Source organism: Amblyomma mixtum, chromosome 8, assembly GCF_055824585.1.
Source record: "Amblyomma mixtum isolate Tamu chromosome 8, ASM5582458v1, whole genome shotgun sequence".
Classification (NCBI taxonomy): Eukaryota; Metazoa; Arthropoda; class Arachnida; order Ixodida; family Ixodidae; genus Amblyomma; species Amblyomma mixtum.
The window spans coordinates 140501507-140521740 of NC_143019.1; the positions used below are offsets into that span (position 1 = coordinate 140501507).

At 48.3% G+C, this 20234-nt stretch overlaps 1 protein-coding gene across 1 annotated transcript in view; it reads left to right on the top strand.

Annotated features, from left to right (window-relative positions):
• Nucleotides 1-360: 360 nt before the first annotated feature.
• Nucleotides 361-20234, top strand: part of LOC149334644 (glucoside xylosyltransferase 1-like) — a 117081-nt gene continuing 97207 nt past the window's right edge. Inside the window, exons 1-2 of the mRNA XM_089555856.1 lie at nt 361-545; nt 3931-4078. Coding sequence (XP_089411982.1) covers nt 361-545; nt 3931-4078 — 333 coding nt within the window. The remainder of the gene's footprint in view (nt 546-3930; nt 4079-20234) is intronic.

The following is a 20234-nucleotide window of genomic DNA, read 5'->3' on the forward strand; positions in this document are numbered from 1 at the left end:
GTGGACAGCCTTGATTCGCTACAGCTTTGCCGTATGTGTCGTGGCTTTCTTGATGCACTGCCTTGGAGTGTCGTCGTAATTAGAAGAGTATCGCTAATCTTGCTAATATTTCCTCGTGCCTGGCTTCCCAGCGCTATACCTTGGCACTAAGGTGGATAATTCACCAGTATAGCTAGCTTGAAATTTGAAGAGCACTGCAGCCTATGTCCTGAATTATCTGCTAAGTAATAAATGTTTCCTGCCAGCGCATTCGTGAATGCACCGTTCCTTTTTCTTCATGCGCAATGACTAATGCACTGTTAGAGACTTATTTTAGTAAACATGCCACACTTGCTCCTGCAGTGCGCAGTGCTGTTCGCTATGGCCAAACTGAGGCCCGTTCACGTAGTCCTGAGTCTCTGCGTGTTGGCTGTCATTGGAGGACTGATCATTACACATCTGGCCTACATCAACACCGCCTCCAAGTGCTCCAGCTGGTGCAGACATGTCGCAAGCAAATCCCAGGTTCCTGCACCTGTCACTGGTGGCGCACTGGCCCGGCCCTCGCCAAGGTTAGTCCTGTACTGGACTATGGTCCTCCACAAGCGTCCAGTGAATGCTAAGTCACAAGGTGTATCCTAATTTTATTGGTGACTGTTGTGAAAAGGCAATTAAGATGCCTGCCGGCTTTTTTCCCCTAACATTGTCTGTACGAGCCGAGTGCATTTAATTTATTTCGCCCTTAAAAAAAGGCGCGAGGGCATTGCATAAGGCAGGTGCATAAATGGTGCAAATTCAAGCCTGTTAAATTAAAGAGGGCAGACTACTTATGCGCTTCGAATGCGAAAGCATTGTATCATCCAGAGCCCTGTGGAGAGGTTCATTATAGACTCGTTCCTTTCTATGACACATCACAGCCGCCACGGTGGCTAAGTGGTTATCGTGTTCGGCTGCTGACCCGGAAGACGCAGGTTCGATCCTGGCCGCGGTGGTCGAATTTCGATAAAGCCGAAATGCTTGAGGCGCGTCTGCTTGGCGATGTCTGTCCTCATTAAAGACCCTCAGGTGTCGAAATTGTACGGAGCCTTCCGCTACGGCGTCCCTCATAGCCTGAGTTGCTTCGGGACGTTACGCCTCAGTAAACGTAATGGCACACCTATTCATTATCATAAAATGGGTAAGGAAACACATGCACTAGGTTCGCCTCTGTTCGCGCAGCCTGTTTTGAGATGCCTATCGTGCTGTTTCTGACAAGCTTTGTAACGAGTTCATGTAAATAGAACATTATTTTTATTCATTTATTTATTTATTTATTTATTTAGTAATACTGCAGGCCAATACTTTGGCCCAAGCAGGAGGGGCATATCACAAACAAGAAAGCACAGAAAAGCGTATACAATGCAACATGAAATGAACATAATGCACAAAAAGAAGCGCAAATGAGAACGTCAACATCGCTAACTTGCACAAAAATGATTTTGCAATGCAGCCATGAAATCGTTAGACTGAAATACACTAATGGGAAGTGAATTCCAATCGTTCACCGTTCGAGGGAAAAAACTGTACTTGTAAGCGTTTGTTTTCGCGAAGATTGGGGCAAGCAAATACTCATGACTGTGTCGGGTTCTCCTCGTAGAAGGCCGACATACGGAAGCTGGTAGCGTAATATTATTTTTTCCAGAAAGAGTGTTATGTAGTAGTACAAGACGATTAATTTTTCTGCGTATTTTGAGTGTCTGTATTCTATTTTGTAACATTATTGAGGACGGCGAATCCTTCCTGGCCTATTTCCCGTATATAAATCTCACTGCTTTTCTCTGTACTCGCTCAAGTTCTTTGGTGTCTTTCATGGTATGCGGGTCCCAGAGTTCGGAAGCATATTCTAACTTCGATCTCACTATTGCATTGTACGCTAACATTTTAGTCCTTACAGGCGCGTTTTTAAGCTTTCTCTTTATGAACCACAATTTTACCACAACGAGAATCAATACCACGTTTAAAGAAAACGGTTTTGTGCTCGCGCCGCAATCTGAAGGAGTTTGGTTCAATTCTCCGCACTTTCGGGAGAAATTATATTTCTCGTCTTTGCTGTAGACGCCACTATCTTATGATCTACTGCTAACGTCATGCTAGAGCCTGGTGACGTCACTGAAAAATTTAATTCCAAGACGACGACAGACGGTGGACGCTGCTTTTGTGCTAATGGCACATATAATGCTTTCGCTTTAAAAACAATACGCAGTAGGAACGGTGGGAACACAAAGACTGGAAAATGCCAAAAGGCGAGAAAGTAAATAAACAGCACTAAGAAGTTACAAAGACAGGGCAAAAATACCAAAAAAATGAGCGTGCAATATTAGGCACAGTTCAAAATCATTTAACTATTCTTGGCGAGGCCGACAAAATGTGCATTTGTTCAAGAAATGACTCGGGAGTTTCGCGCAAAGTGATTTGTGATCTTTGAACGAAAGTATATCACTTAAGGCATTATGACTAGCTAATGGTGGAGTAAAAAAAAGATCAGTTCTTGTCGGAAATGCGGCACTTGATATTGGGAATGGGGCCGCTGTGGTTAAGCCGACTGTACGTTCTGACCGCTTTTTTCGGTAGTGGGTGTCCTGAAGATGGATGGCAGAAGGTGCTGAGAAGTAGAGGCAATGAGGAGAGATGATGTGGGGTGGCTCATATGTTCGAGGGGAGATAGAGCGTTTAAGTCCAGTAATGTTCATTTTGTTTGAGTACTTCCAAGTGGTAAATCAGCCAGCACAGTTTTGGAAAGCCTCGAGTTAGGAGTTTAGGCATGCTTGAAACGGATGCCAGGCGAATGATGCGAATTGAAGTCAGGGACGGACGAATGCTTGTTAAGTCAGATTTTCACTTCGGAAGATACTGTTCAGAGGTATCACCGGTGTCACCAATTCGCGCACTTTAGCGTGCGTTCCGAGACGCCCTTAGAGCGTGTAGGGGTATCGGTCTCGGACCCAAAGGAGATGCCCTTGACTCAGCGTGGCAAGCTCAGCGGAGACCAGCTACCAAATGACAAGAGGTTTTTGGGCGTTTGGTGCCCGGCTTTCGCAGGTCGAAAGCCAGAAAATCGGTCGGAGCCGAAGGTTCACAAACAAAACAAACTTTATGCAGAAAAGAGACAATACAGAGGAATCCACAATCACTCGTACGAGCACATACAAAGTGATTAACAAAAAAATGCAGCCCGTGCAAAGTTCAAACAATGAAATGAACGCTGGCACAACAATGACGCTAACAAGAAACGGACAGACATGCGCACACTACCAACTGTTTATTACACGAAAAGGTACACATATTTAAACATACAGCTCAAGCATCAGACACATCGCATTATCGCTCCGAACCCAACACGTGGAAAAAAAGCAGCAACGTCAGGATAACAGACAAGAAACATTGAACCCCTGCTCATGCTTGAGCTTTATGTTTAATTATGCCACCTTTCCGTCCAATAAACAGTTTGTAGTGTGCGCATGTGTGACTGCATAAGTTAGTGTGTAATGTGCGCAATAAATATGTTGAAAGAAATGATATGCATATTCAGGTCTTCATGAGATCACCCGTTTGTATCCTCGTAGCCCGCAAAGGCTAACTCAGCTTCGAAAAAGAGTGTAACAAGAGAAGTATCTCGCGTTTGTAAAATATATTTTTTGAGTGGACAGTGCCGGAAAGGCGAAAGCAAAAACTTTTTGTGAATGTTAAAACCTTTCGAAACAGATTTTAAAACAATTTTTAGGCACAACATTCTCGAACTGTCAACAGTTCTGCCAGATAAATAGGCTCTGCGCTTTTTAAAGCGGATAGCTAGGAAGCCGCCTACAATTGAAGAAAAAAGAATTCCCATTTTAAGTCTCGCGCATTTCAGCACCTAACTAGAAACTGTTTCTTGATAGCTGATCTGAAATTTCTTCTTTTTACTTAACGCAGCCAGAATATGACCCTGGTCTTCGTGATATGCCAAAACTACTTCGCCCTCGGCCTGGTTGCCATCAAGTCTGCGGTGGCCTACTCTACCACACCGCTGCATTTGGTCGTCATCGCCGATGATCACAACATGAACAGGATGCGGAATGAGGTGAGCAAAGATGGCCCCGACAGGAACGCGAAAAAAGAAGATATATATTACGCGGAAGCATGGGAAGACCCCCCTGAACGACTTAAAGACAAAACACTTTATGAATTTTGCTGTTCCTTCCCGCTGTATAGAAGGTGGAGGCGTTTACCCGTTTCCAATTCAGTGCATTCGTCTTGATGTGCAGCCTTGAAATAATTCAGAAGGTTTAAATATAAGCAGTTCTAAAGGTTTTCTATTAAAAAAGCTTCTAGTTGGTATCCATAGCACAATGTCATGAATGCGCACTTTTAGCTTCAGTTCTCAGTAAAGGGTTCAGCACCGTCCACGAACCGTGGCGAACAAGCGGTTCAACGTCAGGTCGAACAAGAAGAGGGGCCTTTCTGATATCCCAAAATATTTAGCCCTTCCACCGTGCTATTCCAGTGCCCAGAGCGCGATTGGAACCGCACCAGCAAAACAGAGAAGCTTCGATTCCCAATGCCTTGTGAGTGCACTGCCACAGCCTCTCGCGCTACGTGTTCTAAACCTTCGTCTTTGTCATATTTATTCATTTGTTATGCGCTACCAAATGCTCGACGTCCTAGTGCGTCTGCCATAGCATGGAATTGAGCTTCATGAATCCACACAAAAAGGTGAAAAGGCTCGCAGACGAAGGCTAAAAAGTTCGGAGGAGACACTCAAGTTCCACCTTGAAGGTATGACGTAATAGCGTTTTGGATTAATGCCCATATATGCGGAATTGGCCATTGTCTACTTAACATTCATAGATCCCTGAGTAATCATATCATGAAAGACGTGAGAGCCATAAACGGCAACGAGTAAGGGAACAGGACGAGCGCTGCACTTTCATCAGGATTTATTCATGGAAGAACGTCTATATAGCCTGTGCCCTTATCAATGCTCTTAATCGCTGTTGACAAACATTTCATTCTGACAGATACGCATCAAGAAACAGCACTTTACTGAGGCGAAAAACAACTAACATGTCACTAATGCAACTATCACCTCAGCTTCTTGATGTAGAAGGTTTCGACAAGCTCCCGTTCTGTCCTATCTCGGCTTTTCAATAGTACTTTGCAATCAGATAGTCGAGGCTTGCGTGCTATACGCTTACCTTTCGAGCAGGCTTGGCAGTGGTCTGGAAGATGGCCTCTCTTGTTTAAAAAATTCGTGTGTTCAAGCAGGCGCTCATTAAGACACCGTCTGGTTTGTCCAACGTAAACCTTGCCGCATGTAAGAATTCTTTAAACTTGTGCGTAGGTGAACAAGCTATCTGCAGCAGGATACCCCAAAAATATGGTGTCAAATGTTGCTGAGTCCCTGATTGCTGAATGTAGTTTGCGAAAGATCAAGCGCAGCGATGCGGGTCAGGCAAAAAAAAAAAAACAGCGTGCATCCCGTACGTGCAAAAAGTTTCGCACAATCTAAAGAAAATAGTGAGCAAAGGAGGCATTAGGCTAGTTTTTTCAGCCAGGAATAAACTTAGCGGATTACGCAAACGTGTAAACGACGACGGAAGCAAAAAAAGCTGCCAGAAGAAGCATAAGCGAAAGTTTGTCCACTGTCGTGTTGGTGTAGTTGACAAGATTCCGACATCTTGCGGCAGTTTACACATCGGGGAGGCGCGTCGCTGCATCAGTGATAGACTATGTGAACGCGCAAAAGATATAGAGAACAAGTCTCGCAGAAACCATCTTGCTTTGCATTGTGCGCAGTGTAAAGATTGCGAAGCGCATCTGAATCGGACCACTATCATCGCTCGTTTTAACAATGAGAACAGGAGACTGATTTCGGAGGCTTGTCATAATAAAAAGATAGGTAACACCTGTATCAGCAGCCCAACAATAGCCTTCGTGACGAGTGCCACGCCCACATTATCCGTCTTTTTGGCGAGGTCAATGCATTGGAGACTGCTCGAGCTCGCTTCCCTTCCCGTCGCTGGACGTCACGTGACCAGCGCAGTCCACCACCCGCTCAAGCCGGCGAGTGCTGACGCCATCGCACGTTCGGGGAAGAGTAATCGGTGCGCTTCGCTCTTTCGTTTCCACGGAAACTTCCACGGGCACCACTAGAACCGACTAGTGGTGTCGGCACGGAGACCAGTCGCTTGTTCGTCATTTGTGACAGGATCTCTGGCCTGCGTTTCCTTGTCGACACAGAGACAGAGGTTAGCGTCCTCACCTTAACCTTTCACTATTACACCGTCACCCCCTCGCTGATGCGGCCCACCGTTAAAAGCCGCCAATCTCACCCCCATCGCTACCTACGGAGAGCATGCTCTTACGGATATAAGCAACAGTTCTGGACAAAAGCATTTTTTAACGAGAAATAGGTTCTGAACGCAATGTTTTTATATATCGTAACATTTCATTAAAGCAGTCAGTATACCCTTAGATCTTCAAAAGGGTGGAAATTTGGGCTGGTTGGTGCATGATCTGAGGATAAAAAACAGCGCAAACAGGGACGAAGCAGAGAGAGGGACACGACAGCGTCGTGTCCCTCTCTCTGCTTCGTCCCCGTTTGTGCTGTTTTTTTCCTCAGACCTTAGATCTTATCTGGGCAGGTTTGCATTTTTTTTGCTCTAAGGTTCTTACGTTCGCCAAAAACGTTCCCCATTGGTTTTTTATGGCAGTGTTAAGTAGTCGATGCGAGCGACGGAAAAACTTTAAAAGCAAGGTTTTGCTACGCATCGGAAGAACGGACCATTGCCTTCAATATTTCAATAACTTTACCTTGCAATATTCCCATATTCAAAATTATAGTTCCAGAAAGCTGGACCTGCGTAGTTCGAAGGGTTTTACTCGTCGCGGACGTATGCTATCCGATGCTAGGAGCTGATGTCTTGCGTCACGACGACCTGGTGGTCAACATGCACTGAAATCGTCTCGTGGACACCACGGCGAAACTCAATGTTCAGGGCCTCTCCAAGAACCGCTTGCTACTATACCCAGCGCACCCCAGTCGGCTTATTAAACCCCCTTCCCTGCTCCGTCCATCCAACTACTTACTGCCCGTCAAGAACCAGGTAACGCCCCACATCGTGACAGCAGTCTCGTCCACACTCGATAAATGCCGTGGCTTTGCTCCAGACCTGTTCCGGCTTGGCCCAACGAGTTTGAGCACGTGCTAGAGCTTGGCATTATCCTGCCTTCCTCTTGGGCATGCACGTGACCTCTAAACATGGCGATATTGTCGCGTTGGTATTAAGCTGCCGAGGGTCAACAGCGGTGCAGCCCACGATGTGTGCTTCCCGAATACTTCCCCAACACACACTTCTTCCTCTTCTGGATGGTCGCTTTCGTTTGCACGATCGCTGGCGTCATTAGCCCCCCTACTCCGAAGGCATCGAAGGCAGAGGTCTAGAGTAGAGTTAGTGCGCCCTGTCGCAGTAGGGCTCGAGGCGAACCACGTGGATGATCGTAGGTTGTAGCGTTCCGCGTCCTGGACCTGTTGGTCCCGAAGGCGAAGCTTTGCGAGTTAGCGGGCAGCTTCGGCGCGTTGTAAGAAGGACGCAACGTCGTCATTCGGGTGGTCGTCGTCATGAGACAGTATGGCATCGAGTGTTGTCGTCACCTGAAAGCCATAAACGAGGCCAAGCGGTGTGATGTTGGTGGTTTCTTGTACAGCTGTATTATATGCGAACATTACGTAGGACAGGATGTCGTCCCAGGTCTTACGTTCCACGTCCACATGCATAGAAAGCATGTCTACAAGCGTCTTTTTTAGACGTTCCGTTACTTTGAGGATGATAAGAAGTCGTCCTACGGTGGCTGGTGTGGCTGAAAACTAGAATATGGTGCAGCAGCTCGGAGGAAAAGGCAGCCCCCTGTCCGTAATCAAAACTTGTGGAGCACCATGACGTAAGACGATTTGATGCACAAAGAACTGGGCTATTTCGATGGCGGTGCTGCTCGGAAGAGAACTTGCCTCTGCATAGTGCGTGAGATAATCAGTGGCTGCGATTATCCACCTTATTCCGGAGCCTGATGCAGAAAAGGGCCCGAGCAAGTCCATGCCGACTTGTTGAAACGCTTGCGAAGGCGGCTAAATGGGCTTGATGAATCCGGCTGGCTTCACGGGTGGAGCCTTATGGCGCTAGCAATCCCGGCAAGTGCGGATGTCATGTGTAACGTCATGACCCAGGCGACGCCATTAGTATTTTTCTTGAATTCTGGCTTGAGTTATAGTAACACCAATGTGGCCAGAAGCTCGTTCGTCATAGCAGGCGCGAAGAATTTCATTGCGTAAGGTCACGAGGCCGACCAGAATGTATGGCCTAGTACTGGCAGCGAAATTCTTCTTACAGAGAACACCGTTACGTATTCAGAGAGACGACGAACCGCGCCTGAGCGCTTGAGGAACTCTGCTGCTGGCACCTTCAAGACAACGAATGATGTCGCCAAGGTTGGGGTAGGCGCGTTGATGCTCGGCGAAATCATTGGTATGTATTCATTCACGAATACTTCATAGCCAACAGCAGCGTCGTCCGGAGCTGGTCGAACAGGAGCGCGAGATAAGCAGTCTGCGTCTGCGTGTGCGTGACCGGATTTGTAAACGACGGTGATATCGAATTCTTGAAGTCGAAGGCTTCATCGAGGGAGGTGGTCGAAAAGATCCTTGAGATTTGTGAGCCAGCATAGTGCGTGATGATCGGTCACTACTTTGAAGGAGCGGCCATAAAGGTATGGTCTGAACTTGGAAACTGCCCGCACGATGGCGAGGAATTCTTTTTCCAAGGTAGAGTAGTTGGCTTCTGTCTTGGAGGGTGCTAGGTTGGCACAGGCGATGACACGTTGTTGGTCCCGCTGGACTTGAACGAAGGCAGCACCGAAACCAACGTTGCTCGCATCGGTGTGGACCCTTGTGTCCGCAAGCTCATCAAAGTGCGCCATCACGGGGGGTGACTGCAGGCGGCGTTGAAGCTCTTCAAACGCCTTCTGCTGCGGTGGTTCCCACTTGAACGGTACATGCGTTTTTGTCAGATCAATGAGGGGTGCGGCAATTTCGGAGAAATTCCCCACGAAGCGGCTGTAATTTGCGCATAGCCCGAGGAAGCGACGAACTTCCTTCTGATCACGCGGCTGTAGAAAGTGAGAAATGGGGGACTTTTTTTTAGAGATCCCTTCTTTTTTTTTATTCGAGATGTTTGCCATTAGGCATTGCAAACACGACATGGCGTAAAAACTTCATATACAAAATGGCATTTTTCGGCTTTTACAGTAAGGCCTGATGACGTTATGGACTGCAATACCTCCTCAAGGAGATGAAGGTGCTCCTCGAAAGACGGGGCAAAAACGATTACGTCGTCCAGGTAGATCAGACAAGGTTTTCACTTCAAATCCGCAAGAATGATGTCCATGAGTCTTTGGAAAGTCGCGGGTGCCGAACAACGACCACATGGCATAACCTGAAATTCATAAAACCTGTCTGGAGTGATGAATGCCGTCTTTTTGTGGTCTCTTTTCTGTATCGTGGTGGAGCAGCGCAAAGGACGGGACACAAGAAACAAGGAAGGACGTACACAGGCGCTGACTATCAACTGAATTTTTATTGCGAAATACAGAGAATATATAGCAATCATGAGGGGGTGGAACATAGATAAAAGGTTGCTCGGTCACCGGAATCCAGAAGACAGTCACGTCAGTAGATAAAGTATATTGGTAAATGTGGTGGCGGTGAAAGACGATGAAGAGAAGCGGAGGGTGTATAGGGCCAAGGCGCGAAATAACGGATGATCGGTAATGAAAGAAGAGGTCGCCCAAAAGGGGCTAAAAGCTATAGACAATCAATAACAGAAATGATGGCATTAAAAACATAAAAATCGTTAAGAACATTTAAAAAAACACTTTAAAAACATTAATACCTGGTAGGCTGGGAGGTACCTCTGTACCTCTTTAGGTACCTCTTTTCTGTACCTCAATTTGCCAATATCCAGACTCCAGCTCCATGGGCGAGAAATATCTGCTACTGCATAAGCGATCCAAGGCGTCGTCAATTCTGGGCAGCGAATACACATCCTTTTTTGTGATGTTGTTCAACCGACGGTAGTCAACGCACAATTGTAAGGTGCCGTTCTTCTTCACAAGCACTACAGGTGCCGCCCATGGGCTCCTAGATAGCCTCACGTTTTTTGGTAGACACTCGATAAGGTGACTGTCGGAGTGGCGGAACATTTTCATCTGTAATAATGCGATGTTTCGCAAGATGCGACCGTCCGACGTGTGCCGAGGATGCGAAAGGACCACGGTAGCGACTGAGCAGTTCCCGCACAATGCCTCGCTGCTCCAGCGGCAGGGTTGGGTTAATGTCGTACAAGCAAGTCCTTGAGCAAGTCCTTCGGGCTCAGTTGTTGAAGCAGTTGTTGAACTGTGCACACACCCAGTTTCACTAAGAGCGTCAATATACGCCAAAGTTGTCCCCTTGTCAAGGTATTGGTGTTCGTTGCTGAAATTGGTGGAAGGAACGGTAACCTTGCTATCTTCAATGAAAGCAACCGCCCTGGCAACGGAAATACCTCTGTCCAGTAGACGCAGCTGCTTGCTTTCCACGTCACCTCAATTAGCCGTCTGTTGTTTGAGTGAGGGTCACCATTACACTGGAACGTGGAGGCACGGTCACATGTTCGTCTAAAATTCGCAGAGCCGCTTGGAGAACACTACCGACGGATATGGCCTTCTCGGTCGAGCACTTGACGGACTGCGATTGCAGATCAAGAACGGCACCGTTTTCTGTCAGAAAGTTCATGCCTAGTATGACGTCCAGGGAGCACTCTGCTAACACTACGAACGTTGCCAGGAATGTTTGGTCTTGCACGGTTACCCGCGACGTGCACGTTCCCGTAGTGTGACCAATTGTCCCCCTGCTGTACGCATCTGTGGGCCTGCCCAAGCGGTTGTAACGTTTTTTAGTGCCACGGCGAATTGCCCACTGAGCACAGAATAATCGGCACCGGTATCCACCAGCGCGGTTACACCAGCGCCGTCAACCGAAATCTCTAAGCCGGCAGTTGATGGTGTCTTACTTTGGGGATGTAGAGGCATTCGGTATCGGCTGCGGTACGTCGGAGTTCGGCATCGAGGAAAGGCGTCGTGGCCACAGAGGGGTGCGCCAGGACATCGGCTAGTTTTGAGATACGTGGGCTCATGAATTGTCAGTACGGCTATGAAATTCGGCGTTGGTTAAGAACTCTCTTGTGGCGATGGAGGACCTTGAACGTTTTGTCGCTGAGCAGCCGCACCTCCAGAGGCTGCTGAATCTAATTTTTACTATGGGGACTCCGAGACCGGCCTCGCCGTGGGGAACTGTAGCGACGAGGAGATGGGGATCGGGAGAAACGGCGCTGTATAGAGTCCGCTTGCGAGATGTAATCCGCGATCTCCTGCGGTCGTTCTCCGTACATTGGACGAGGACAACCGATGTATGGTCCGTGGTGCCAAACATGTCCAGCCTCACCGCAATGGTAATACAGCGGCTGACTCTCTGGCGCTCTCCAGACATCCGTTCTGAGGCGACCAAGCTGCTGTGGAGAATTCGGCTGGGGAGGTTGAGTTCGTGTAGTGGCGGAGGTAGGTGTGTCGTAACGTGGGTTCAGGTTGGGATGGAATGATACGACGTCTGACTGCGGCGTAGTAGAGATTGGGGGGCTTTGGGTACACAGCTGGCTGGGGATAGGTAGTGGTGTACTCGTACCTAGAGCTCGCCGCACCTCCTCACGTACAACGACAGCAAGTGTAGCAACCTGAGGCTGTACCTTGACCGGAAAGAGCTTCGCCAGTTCTTCTCGCGCGATGGATCGAATCACCTCGCGTAGAAAGCCTGCCAAATTCACCGTGGCTCCCTCCACAGCAGCCGTGAGCATCGATGCTATTGTGCGGTCGTGCTGCCGGGCCCTCATGTCAAGAGACTTTTCGATGGAGCTCACCTTTACGAAGTCAGCTACAGTAACTGGAGGACTTCGAACCAGGCCGGAGAACAGCTGCTCCTTGACCCCTTTCATTAGGAAACTCAGCTTCCTCTACTCCGACTTGCTTGGGTCCGCACGTCGAAAGAGTTTCCTCAACATACACCGTCACACACTCGTTGGGGAGTTGATTTCAGGTCTTCAAAAGCAGGTCAGCCTTCTCCTTGCGTAACGTGCTGTCCTTGAAGCCTTGGAGGAACTCTGTTTTTGACGTATCGCACGTTCGAAGTCTAGATTCATCGTTTATGAGCCAGGTCCTCGCGTAGTCTTCGATTGCGAAATGAACATTACGCATCTTGCAGTTCGCGCCCCAACCATTGTAGATGGCCACCCGGTCATACTGGTCCAGCCAGTATTCGGCGTCCTCGTGTGGTTGACCGCGGAAAAGGGGGTGGCTCTGGCTGGTGGCTGGAGCAGGACCGGCGAGACTGTAGCTGGAGTATTCATTGTGGTAGCACTTACCCTTTGTGAAGAATCAGAAACAGGGAGCAGTCCAAATTCGGGAGGTAGGCCTTTGGAATCGGCGACTGCCCTGGTGGACTGGCGTGTCTACCTTCGGCATTTGTCCGGGGTTTGAATTGCGGCTTGAAGGGGGCGTGCGGTATATTAACGACGTACCCAGCATCTGCACCAGATGTCACGTTGGTATTAAGCAGCCGATGGTCAACCGCGGCGTAGCCGAGGACGTGCGCTCCCAGAAAACTTCGACAACACTCTTTTTTTCCTCTTCTTGTGTGGCGGTTTCGTTTGCATGACACTTCAACCATCCTAAAGCCCCTTATCCCTTACCTCATGTCACGGATTTCACAGAATCGCTGCATTGCGACAGCATTTTATCTGAAACAGACCTGGTCAAGGCCTACCATGAAATCTCCGCGGAACCGTCCGATGTGCCCAAAACTGTCATCATTAATTCATTCGGCCTCTTTGAGTACATCCGCGCGCACTTTGGCCTCCGTAACTCAAGTAAGACATTTCAGCGCTGTGTGGGCACCGTGATACGGCGCCTATACTGCTACGTGGCTTACATCGACGACCTCCTCGTCATGAGCAGCGACGCTGAGCAGCATTTTCAACACCCCCGGCAGCTTTTACACCGCTTCTCTGAATGAGGCCTCATCATCAGCAGAGCCAAATGTGACTTCGGCAAGTTGGAGCTCAAATTCCTTGGCGACCATGTCGAGCGCTCTGGTATCCAGCCTCTTCCATCCGAAGTCAATGCCATTTACGCAGAACCGTAAACTGGGGGAGTTGGTGAACATTCAACATTATGCAGAGCGCGAAAAACGAAGACAGGGGAAGAAACACGCAAACAAACAAGCGATGACTATCGACTGAAATTTTGTTAGGAAATACTCGTGCTGATAAAGGTTTCAACCCAGCCCGCGCAGGCGCACAAAGCATGAAACACAACAAAAACAACAGAAACAGCAAACCAAACCACACGTGCGCATTAGCCTCATTGCACTGCAGCAGTATTCTCAAGATAGTTCAGTTCTACCTGGTGTAACGCCACCGAAGGTTTTGCAACGCACGGGATGCGCGAAGTGGCGATCAGATACGACTCTACTATTTCCCGGCACTCCTGATTCCTGTGCCTGAAGACAACTTTGGCACGCCCCAAATCAGGAACACACACGCTATCATTTTCTTTACTGCAGTCACGGCAATGTAGAGATAGATTAGATGAAGCGGCAGATGTCCCCAGCGACCTCTCGTGCCCTCTCAGGCGGACGTGGAGGCACCTTCCAGTCTGCCCATAAGAAATTTTCCCACACGATACGGGTATTTTGTACACAACGCCCGAGTAGAAGAGGTTCCAGGTTCCAGTCGCATTATTGAGTTTCTTACGCAGCAGAATCCAGGGACCTCCTCTGCGCTGAGCATTGACGTCGAGGACCTCTTCTACTCGCTTCCACATGACAGCCTGTTGAGGGCAGTGAAACAGTGCATAACTGAGGACAACGACGAGGTTGCGTTTGTGAATGCCAGTGGTGTCGCTGTTGACATTTTTCTTGAACTGCTTTCCTTTTATCTGGCTTCGACCTTCGTAAAGTGGGACGACCGGTGCTTCCTACAACGGTCGGGGGTGTGTATAGGTTCCAGAGTTGCCCCAGTCTTCAGCGACATATTCCATGAGATGGACAAGGCGCTCGAAGAAGATATCAAGCATCTAGCAACCAAAGTGTTCCGGTATGTAGAAGACTACCTGGTGTTCACTAGGGAAGGGAGTGACATGAGAACCTCGGTAGACCTGTTGAAACTTTAAAAAAAAAGGGACAAGGCTTAAAATTTACCTTCGAGTTGCCAGATAGCGGCATATCCAGTTTCTGGACATTAATGTGTTCTTTACCGAATATCATGTGTGTTGGAAACATGCACCACGGTCGCAGAAACCCCTTCTGAGCCACGAGTCTGGCCACTCGAGGCTTGTCAAAGATAGCATAGCAATGTCATGCCTTGGGTCGTCATTGAATAAGTCCTGCCCACACTTGAAAGAGGACAGCTTCTACGCACAGGTTTCAAGGCTCAAAGAGGCTGGCTTTCCTGTACAGAGCCTCGCGCATCTGGCGGAGAGGCTCCTGGTGAAAATGAAAGGGAGTTGCCAAAAAGCCCAGGAAAGTGCCGGTAACAAAAGATTGCTCCCATTCCATATCTACATGGTGTCTCCCATCATCTCAAAAAAGCTGCAGGCAGGTTCGGCATACAGGTGGTTTTTACTGCTGAGAATAAGGTTGGCAAGGTTTGTGCCGCGGTCAGGAACAGAATGGACGAGTGGAGGCCCACTGCAGGAGCGTGCGCTGTCAGACACACCAACAGATACGTGCCGTGCAACACGGGCGTTGTGTACAAAATACCCGTATCGTGTGGGAAAATTTATTATGGGCAGACTGGAAGGTGCCTCCACGTCCGCCTGAGAGGGCGCGAGAGGTCGCTGGGGACATCTGCCGCTTCATCTAATCTCGCCCTACATTGCCGTGACTGCAGTAAAGAAAATGATAGCGCATGTGTTCCTGATTTGGGGCGTGCCGACGTTGTCTTCATGCACAGGAATCAGAAGTGCTGGGAAATAGTAGAGGCGTATCTGATCGCCACTTTGCACATCCCGTGCGTTGCAAAACTTTCGGTGGCGTTACACCAGGTAGAACTGGACTATCTTGGGAGTACTGCTGCAGTGCAATGAGGCTAATGCGCACGTGTGGTTTGATTTGCTGTTTCTGTTGTTTTTGTTGTGTTTCATGCGTTGTGCGCCTGCGCGTGCTGGGTTGAAACCTTTATCAGCTCGAGTATTTCTTAACAAAATTTCAGCCGATAGTCAGCGCTTGTTTGTTTGCGTGTGTCTTCTCCTGTCTTCGTTTTTCGCGCTGTGCATAATATTAAATGCCATTCATGAATTTCCGCAACCAATTCTCCATGAATTTCCTGCCTTATGAATTTTTATCGCCGTTTTTTTGCTCACTGTGTAGATCTCCTCAAACCATTGACGTACATTCTTAAAGGCAAGAAACGAACTCTGTACAACTTCAGCCATTACTGATTCTTTTGCAGCCGCTAAAGAGAAACTCTCCGACGCCGCTCATCTTGCCCATCCGCGCCCTGATGCATATCTGCGGCCCATCCGTCCCATCCGACACCGGCACTGGAGCCATATATCACTAGCTCGCAGGTGCAGCCTGGAGTACACTTTCCCTTTTCTCCGGAAGTTTCCCCCCAATGAAAGCTGCTCTAGTAGTGCATTCAGCCGTGAGCGTCTAACCGTGTACATGTCTGTACGGAGTTTCAAGCATCCGGTATTAAAGGGCGTTGGAGGTTGGCTATAAAATGCTTGCATTATGCAGAGTACAAGCCACCGAGCGTTCATGCCGCGTAGAAGAGCTCAAAAGCCAGTCGATAATTTACAATACAATTTCAAGAAATGCCGCTTCCGCGCCTCGCGGCGACCATCGGTTCCAAGCTTTCGCCCGAAACCGCGTGCATTGCGTCATGTAGCGCTCTTGACGCCAGCAGCGGAATGCCATCATTGGTTCGCCGCGCCAGCGCCGTCGATGCCAAAGCAGTTAGGAGGCGTTGGCTCCGCCCCCTGGGGAATTCCCACGCGCGTCGGCGGTCGACAAAGGGGGCGAGTGCGTGGAGCCGGCAGACCGACATTTCAGCGCGAAATAACTGACGAGAGGAGAGGGAAAGGCTCGAAGATGCGAAATTCAAATTTTGAATACAAATATCAGCTTCCACAAAACGCATAAAAAAAAATTTTGCTAGAAGATATTTGTGACACTGCGTCGTTTAACATCGTATGCATATCGCATCTTTGTTGAGACCCCCCTTTCACAGCCTCTTTAAGTCGGTGGTTCCACGTTGTCAGCGACCACAAACCATTGACTTTTGCCGTCTAGTCAGAGGGCAGTAAATTTTCGCCACGTGAAATTCGTCACCTGTCGTACATGGCGGATATCACAACGGACGTCACACCTGTGCAAGGACTCACAACCCCCCGGTTAGGCACTGTTACGTGTCTTGACTTTGCCGCCCTCGCCAAAGCTCAGCACAAGGACGCGGAATTCAAGCCGTTCTCAAGGTACCTGGCTGAGCGTCGAAGTAATAAAAGAAGTATATGCCGCCGTGATGGCTTATGACCCTCGGCTACTGACCGGAGAGACGCGAATTCGACCCCGGCCATGGCGGTCCAGTTTTTATGGAGGCATAAATTTAGAAGCTCGTGCACTGTTCGATGTCAGTGTATGCCAAAGAACCCCAGGTGGTCGAAATTTCAGGAGCCCTCCACTACGGCGTCCCTCACAGCCTAAGTCGCTTTACAACGTTAAGCACACGCAAACCAAAACAAGCATACGCTTCTAAAAGAGTAAAAGCCAATAAAACACTGCCCAGGAGAAGAAAACATGCGCAAGGAATTTCAGAACCTTAAAGCCTAAAGGAACCCTCCAACAAAGACCCTTCTGCGTCGTTGATCGATGCGGACGGCCTGCTTACGCATATTTGCCGCTTTCTTGATAAAATAGTCCTCCACTATTTCTCGCCCTACTTTGTCTTTATCGCTTTTTTAAGAAAATGTCTCCTCAAACTCCGGACTGCTCTCTTGGCAAGTTTTGCAGTGGTCTGCAAGGAAGCTTCCATGTTTGTTGCGCACATTCCGCAAGTGTTCACTGGCACACTCACTGAAAGAACGACCGGTTTGCCCTATGGAAATGCGGCCGCAGCCTAATGGAAACGGGTACAGAACTCGCGACCTGGATCAGGTAAAAGCAGATGTCTTGAAGGACAGACTGGAGATTCTGCTAGAAAAACTAGCCAAAGGAACCTGGAGCGTGCGAGAAGCTTGGAAGAGTGGAAATTATTATCTTTATTCATGAGAAGGGAGACGTCAAGGACTTGAAAACTGCAGACCGATCAACTTACTGTCCATTGCCCACAAGGAATTTACTAATGTAGTCGCAAATAGAATCAGAGCAACCTTAGACTTCAATCAAGCAAAGAAGGCAGGCTTTCGTAAAAAATACTTGACAATGGACCATATTCACACTATCAATCAGGCGATAGAGAAATGCGTAGACTATAACCAACCCCTATATATAGCGGTCATTGATTACGAGAAAGCACTTGACTAAGTGCAAACCTCAGCAGTCATGCAGGCATTGCGGAAACAGGGTGTAGAAGAGTCTTATGTGAAAATACTGGAAGATATCTATAACGACTGCACGGCTGTCACAGTCATTTATGAAGTTAGCAATAAAATTCCAATAACGAAGGGTGTCAGGAAGGGAAACGCGATCTCGCCAATGCTGTTCACCGCCTGTCTACAGGAGGTGTTACGAGGCCTTGATTGAGAACAGTTGGGGATAATTGTTAAAGAAGATTACCTAAGTAATTTGCGATTCGCTGATGACATTGCCTTGCTGAGTAACACAAGGGATGAGCTGCTAAGCATGATAAATGAGTTAGACAGGCAGATCAGAACGCTAGGTCTTAAAATTAAGATGCAGAAAACCAAAGTAATAACGTGCAACAGTCTCGAGAGGGAACAGCAGTTCACAATTGGTAGCGAGGTGTTGGAAGTGGTGAGGCAATATGTCTAATTAAGAGCAGTTATTGACCACTCACCGAATCATGAGAAGAAAAGAACCGGAAGAATAAGAATGGGGTGGAGCGTGTTTGGCAGGCCCTCTGAGATCATGAATGGCAGTTCACCCGTATCCCCCAAGAGAAAGGTATGCAACAGCTGCATCTTATTGGTACTCACCTACGGGGCAGAAAGGTTGAGGCTAACGAAAAGGGTCGAGTTTAAGTTAAGGACAACGCAGTGAGCTATGGGAGACCGAAAGCAGGCGGAACGAGTGAGTAAACAAACACCGGTTAACGACATCCTATTTCAAATCAAAAGGAAAAAATGGGCTTGGGCAGCGCATGTAACGACGTACTCCCGTGGGAGTCTTTCAACTTCGAACCTACCCTACACCCCAGTCACGCGAAAAAGAAGGCTTTTGTTACGCCCACAGGCTTCCTCACTTCATCTGCATGCCATATTTAGTTATTTATTTATTTACAATACTGCCAGTCTCAGTAAGAGACCGTAGCAGGTGGGCAATCAGTACAGTATAGAGTTCAGTACAATGCAGATAAATTACAAGCAGATCAACAAAAATGAGAACTCTTACATAAGTGTTACATAACTAATAGCAGGCAGGTTAACAAAGAATACCTTGAAGATTCAGAACTGAGACAAAAAGAAATCAAGTACAGCAGGAGTCGTTCATTCCAGCAAACATGCTAGTATTTGAAGTATTTTGCAATAGAAACTAGAAGAAAACGAAAAAGAAGGTAACGGGTGGCAATAGGCATGCAATCATCCTTAAATATAACATGTCAAGAAATGTCAATAAATAGCTGTTGGGCAGTCATCTGGTAAAATGTAGGACTATTGGTACTTTATTGATTCTTGTTACATTCTACTAATCTTGAGGTGAAGGAAGATAGTGTGTCCGACATGGTAATTGTTGGATCGAGTTGATTCCATTCGCTGATGGCTGAAGGAAAGAAAGAATGCTTGAGTGTGTTCGTTCGGCATGAGTATTCAGTCAGCGTGTGCGCATGCTTGTGCCGGGATTGCCGTGACTGTGAGAATGATGCATATTGTTACATTAGGCGGTGCATGCATAAGGAAGGAAGAAGAAGAAGCTCTTGAGTTTTTGTGTGGAAGACGACGGTCGAGCAGTGTCGGCTGGTGCCTGCAGTAAACGCCTGTGGTTTTAAAGCCCTGTTTTCCGTGTCCGCTCTCTGCAATCCCAAGCGGAACTACCCCGTAACATCTTGGTGGAGGTGCTTTCGATCCCCCTGGCCACAGCTCCTCGTATTTCTGCGCCAGAAACCTGGATTTGCGCAGTGGACGCCATCTCCCCGAACTCACACCACCGACTGCCACAGTAAGCATGGCTTCCCAGGACGCATCTCCCGCTCCGGACACTCCAGCTGCCCACATGGTCTTAACCAAAATCCGCCATCCGCCTATTTTTAACGGCGAAGACAAGAAGGATGTTGAAGATTGGCTCGACGAATACGAAAGGTGCGGCAAGAATAACCGTTGGGATGCTAGCATAATGCTCGCAAACATCATCTTTTATCTCGCGGGAACTGCGAAGACCTGGTTTACTAACCACGAACAGGAGATGCCTACTTGGGACATCTGCAAGCAAAAGCTTCAGGACTTGTTCGGCAAGCCAATTGGGCGAGCTCTCGCAGCCAAAAACGACCTGGCTACTCGCGCTCAATCGTCAACCGAATCTTACCTTGCCTACATACAGGACGTCCTCGCCCTGTGTCGAAAGGTAAACACCTCCATGACCGAAGCTGACAAAGTGGGCCATATACTTAAGGGTATCGCCGATGACGCATTCAATCTACTTATCTGCAAAGACTGCTCTACGGTGGACTCAGTCCTGCAAGTGTGTCGCCGTTTCGAACAGGCGAAGCAGCGCCGCATCGTCCATCGGTTTGCGCGCCTTCCCAACACGACGACTACATCCTCATGCGACGATCTGCCCACTTTGCAGCAGCCTTCAAGTCAGAATAACCTCACTACCATCGTCCGCAGGGAAATCGAGGCCTTGACTCCTGCTCCACTTACAACACCTCCTGCAGAGGCAACAATAGCTATGATACAGGCTGTTGTCCGCCAAGAATTCG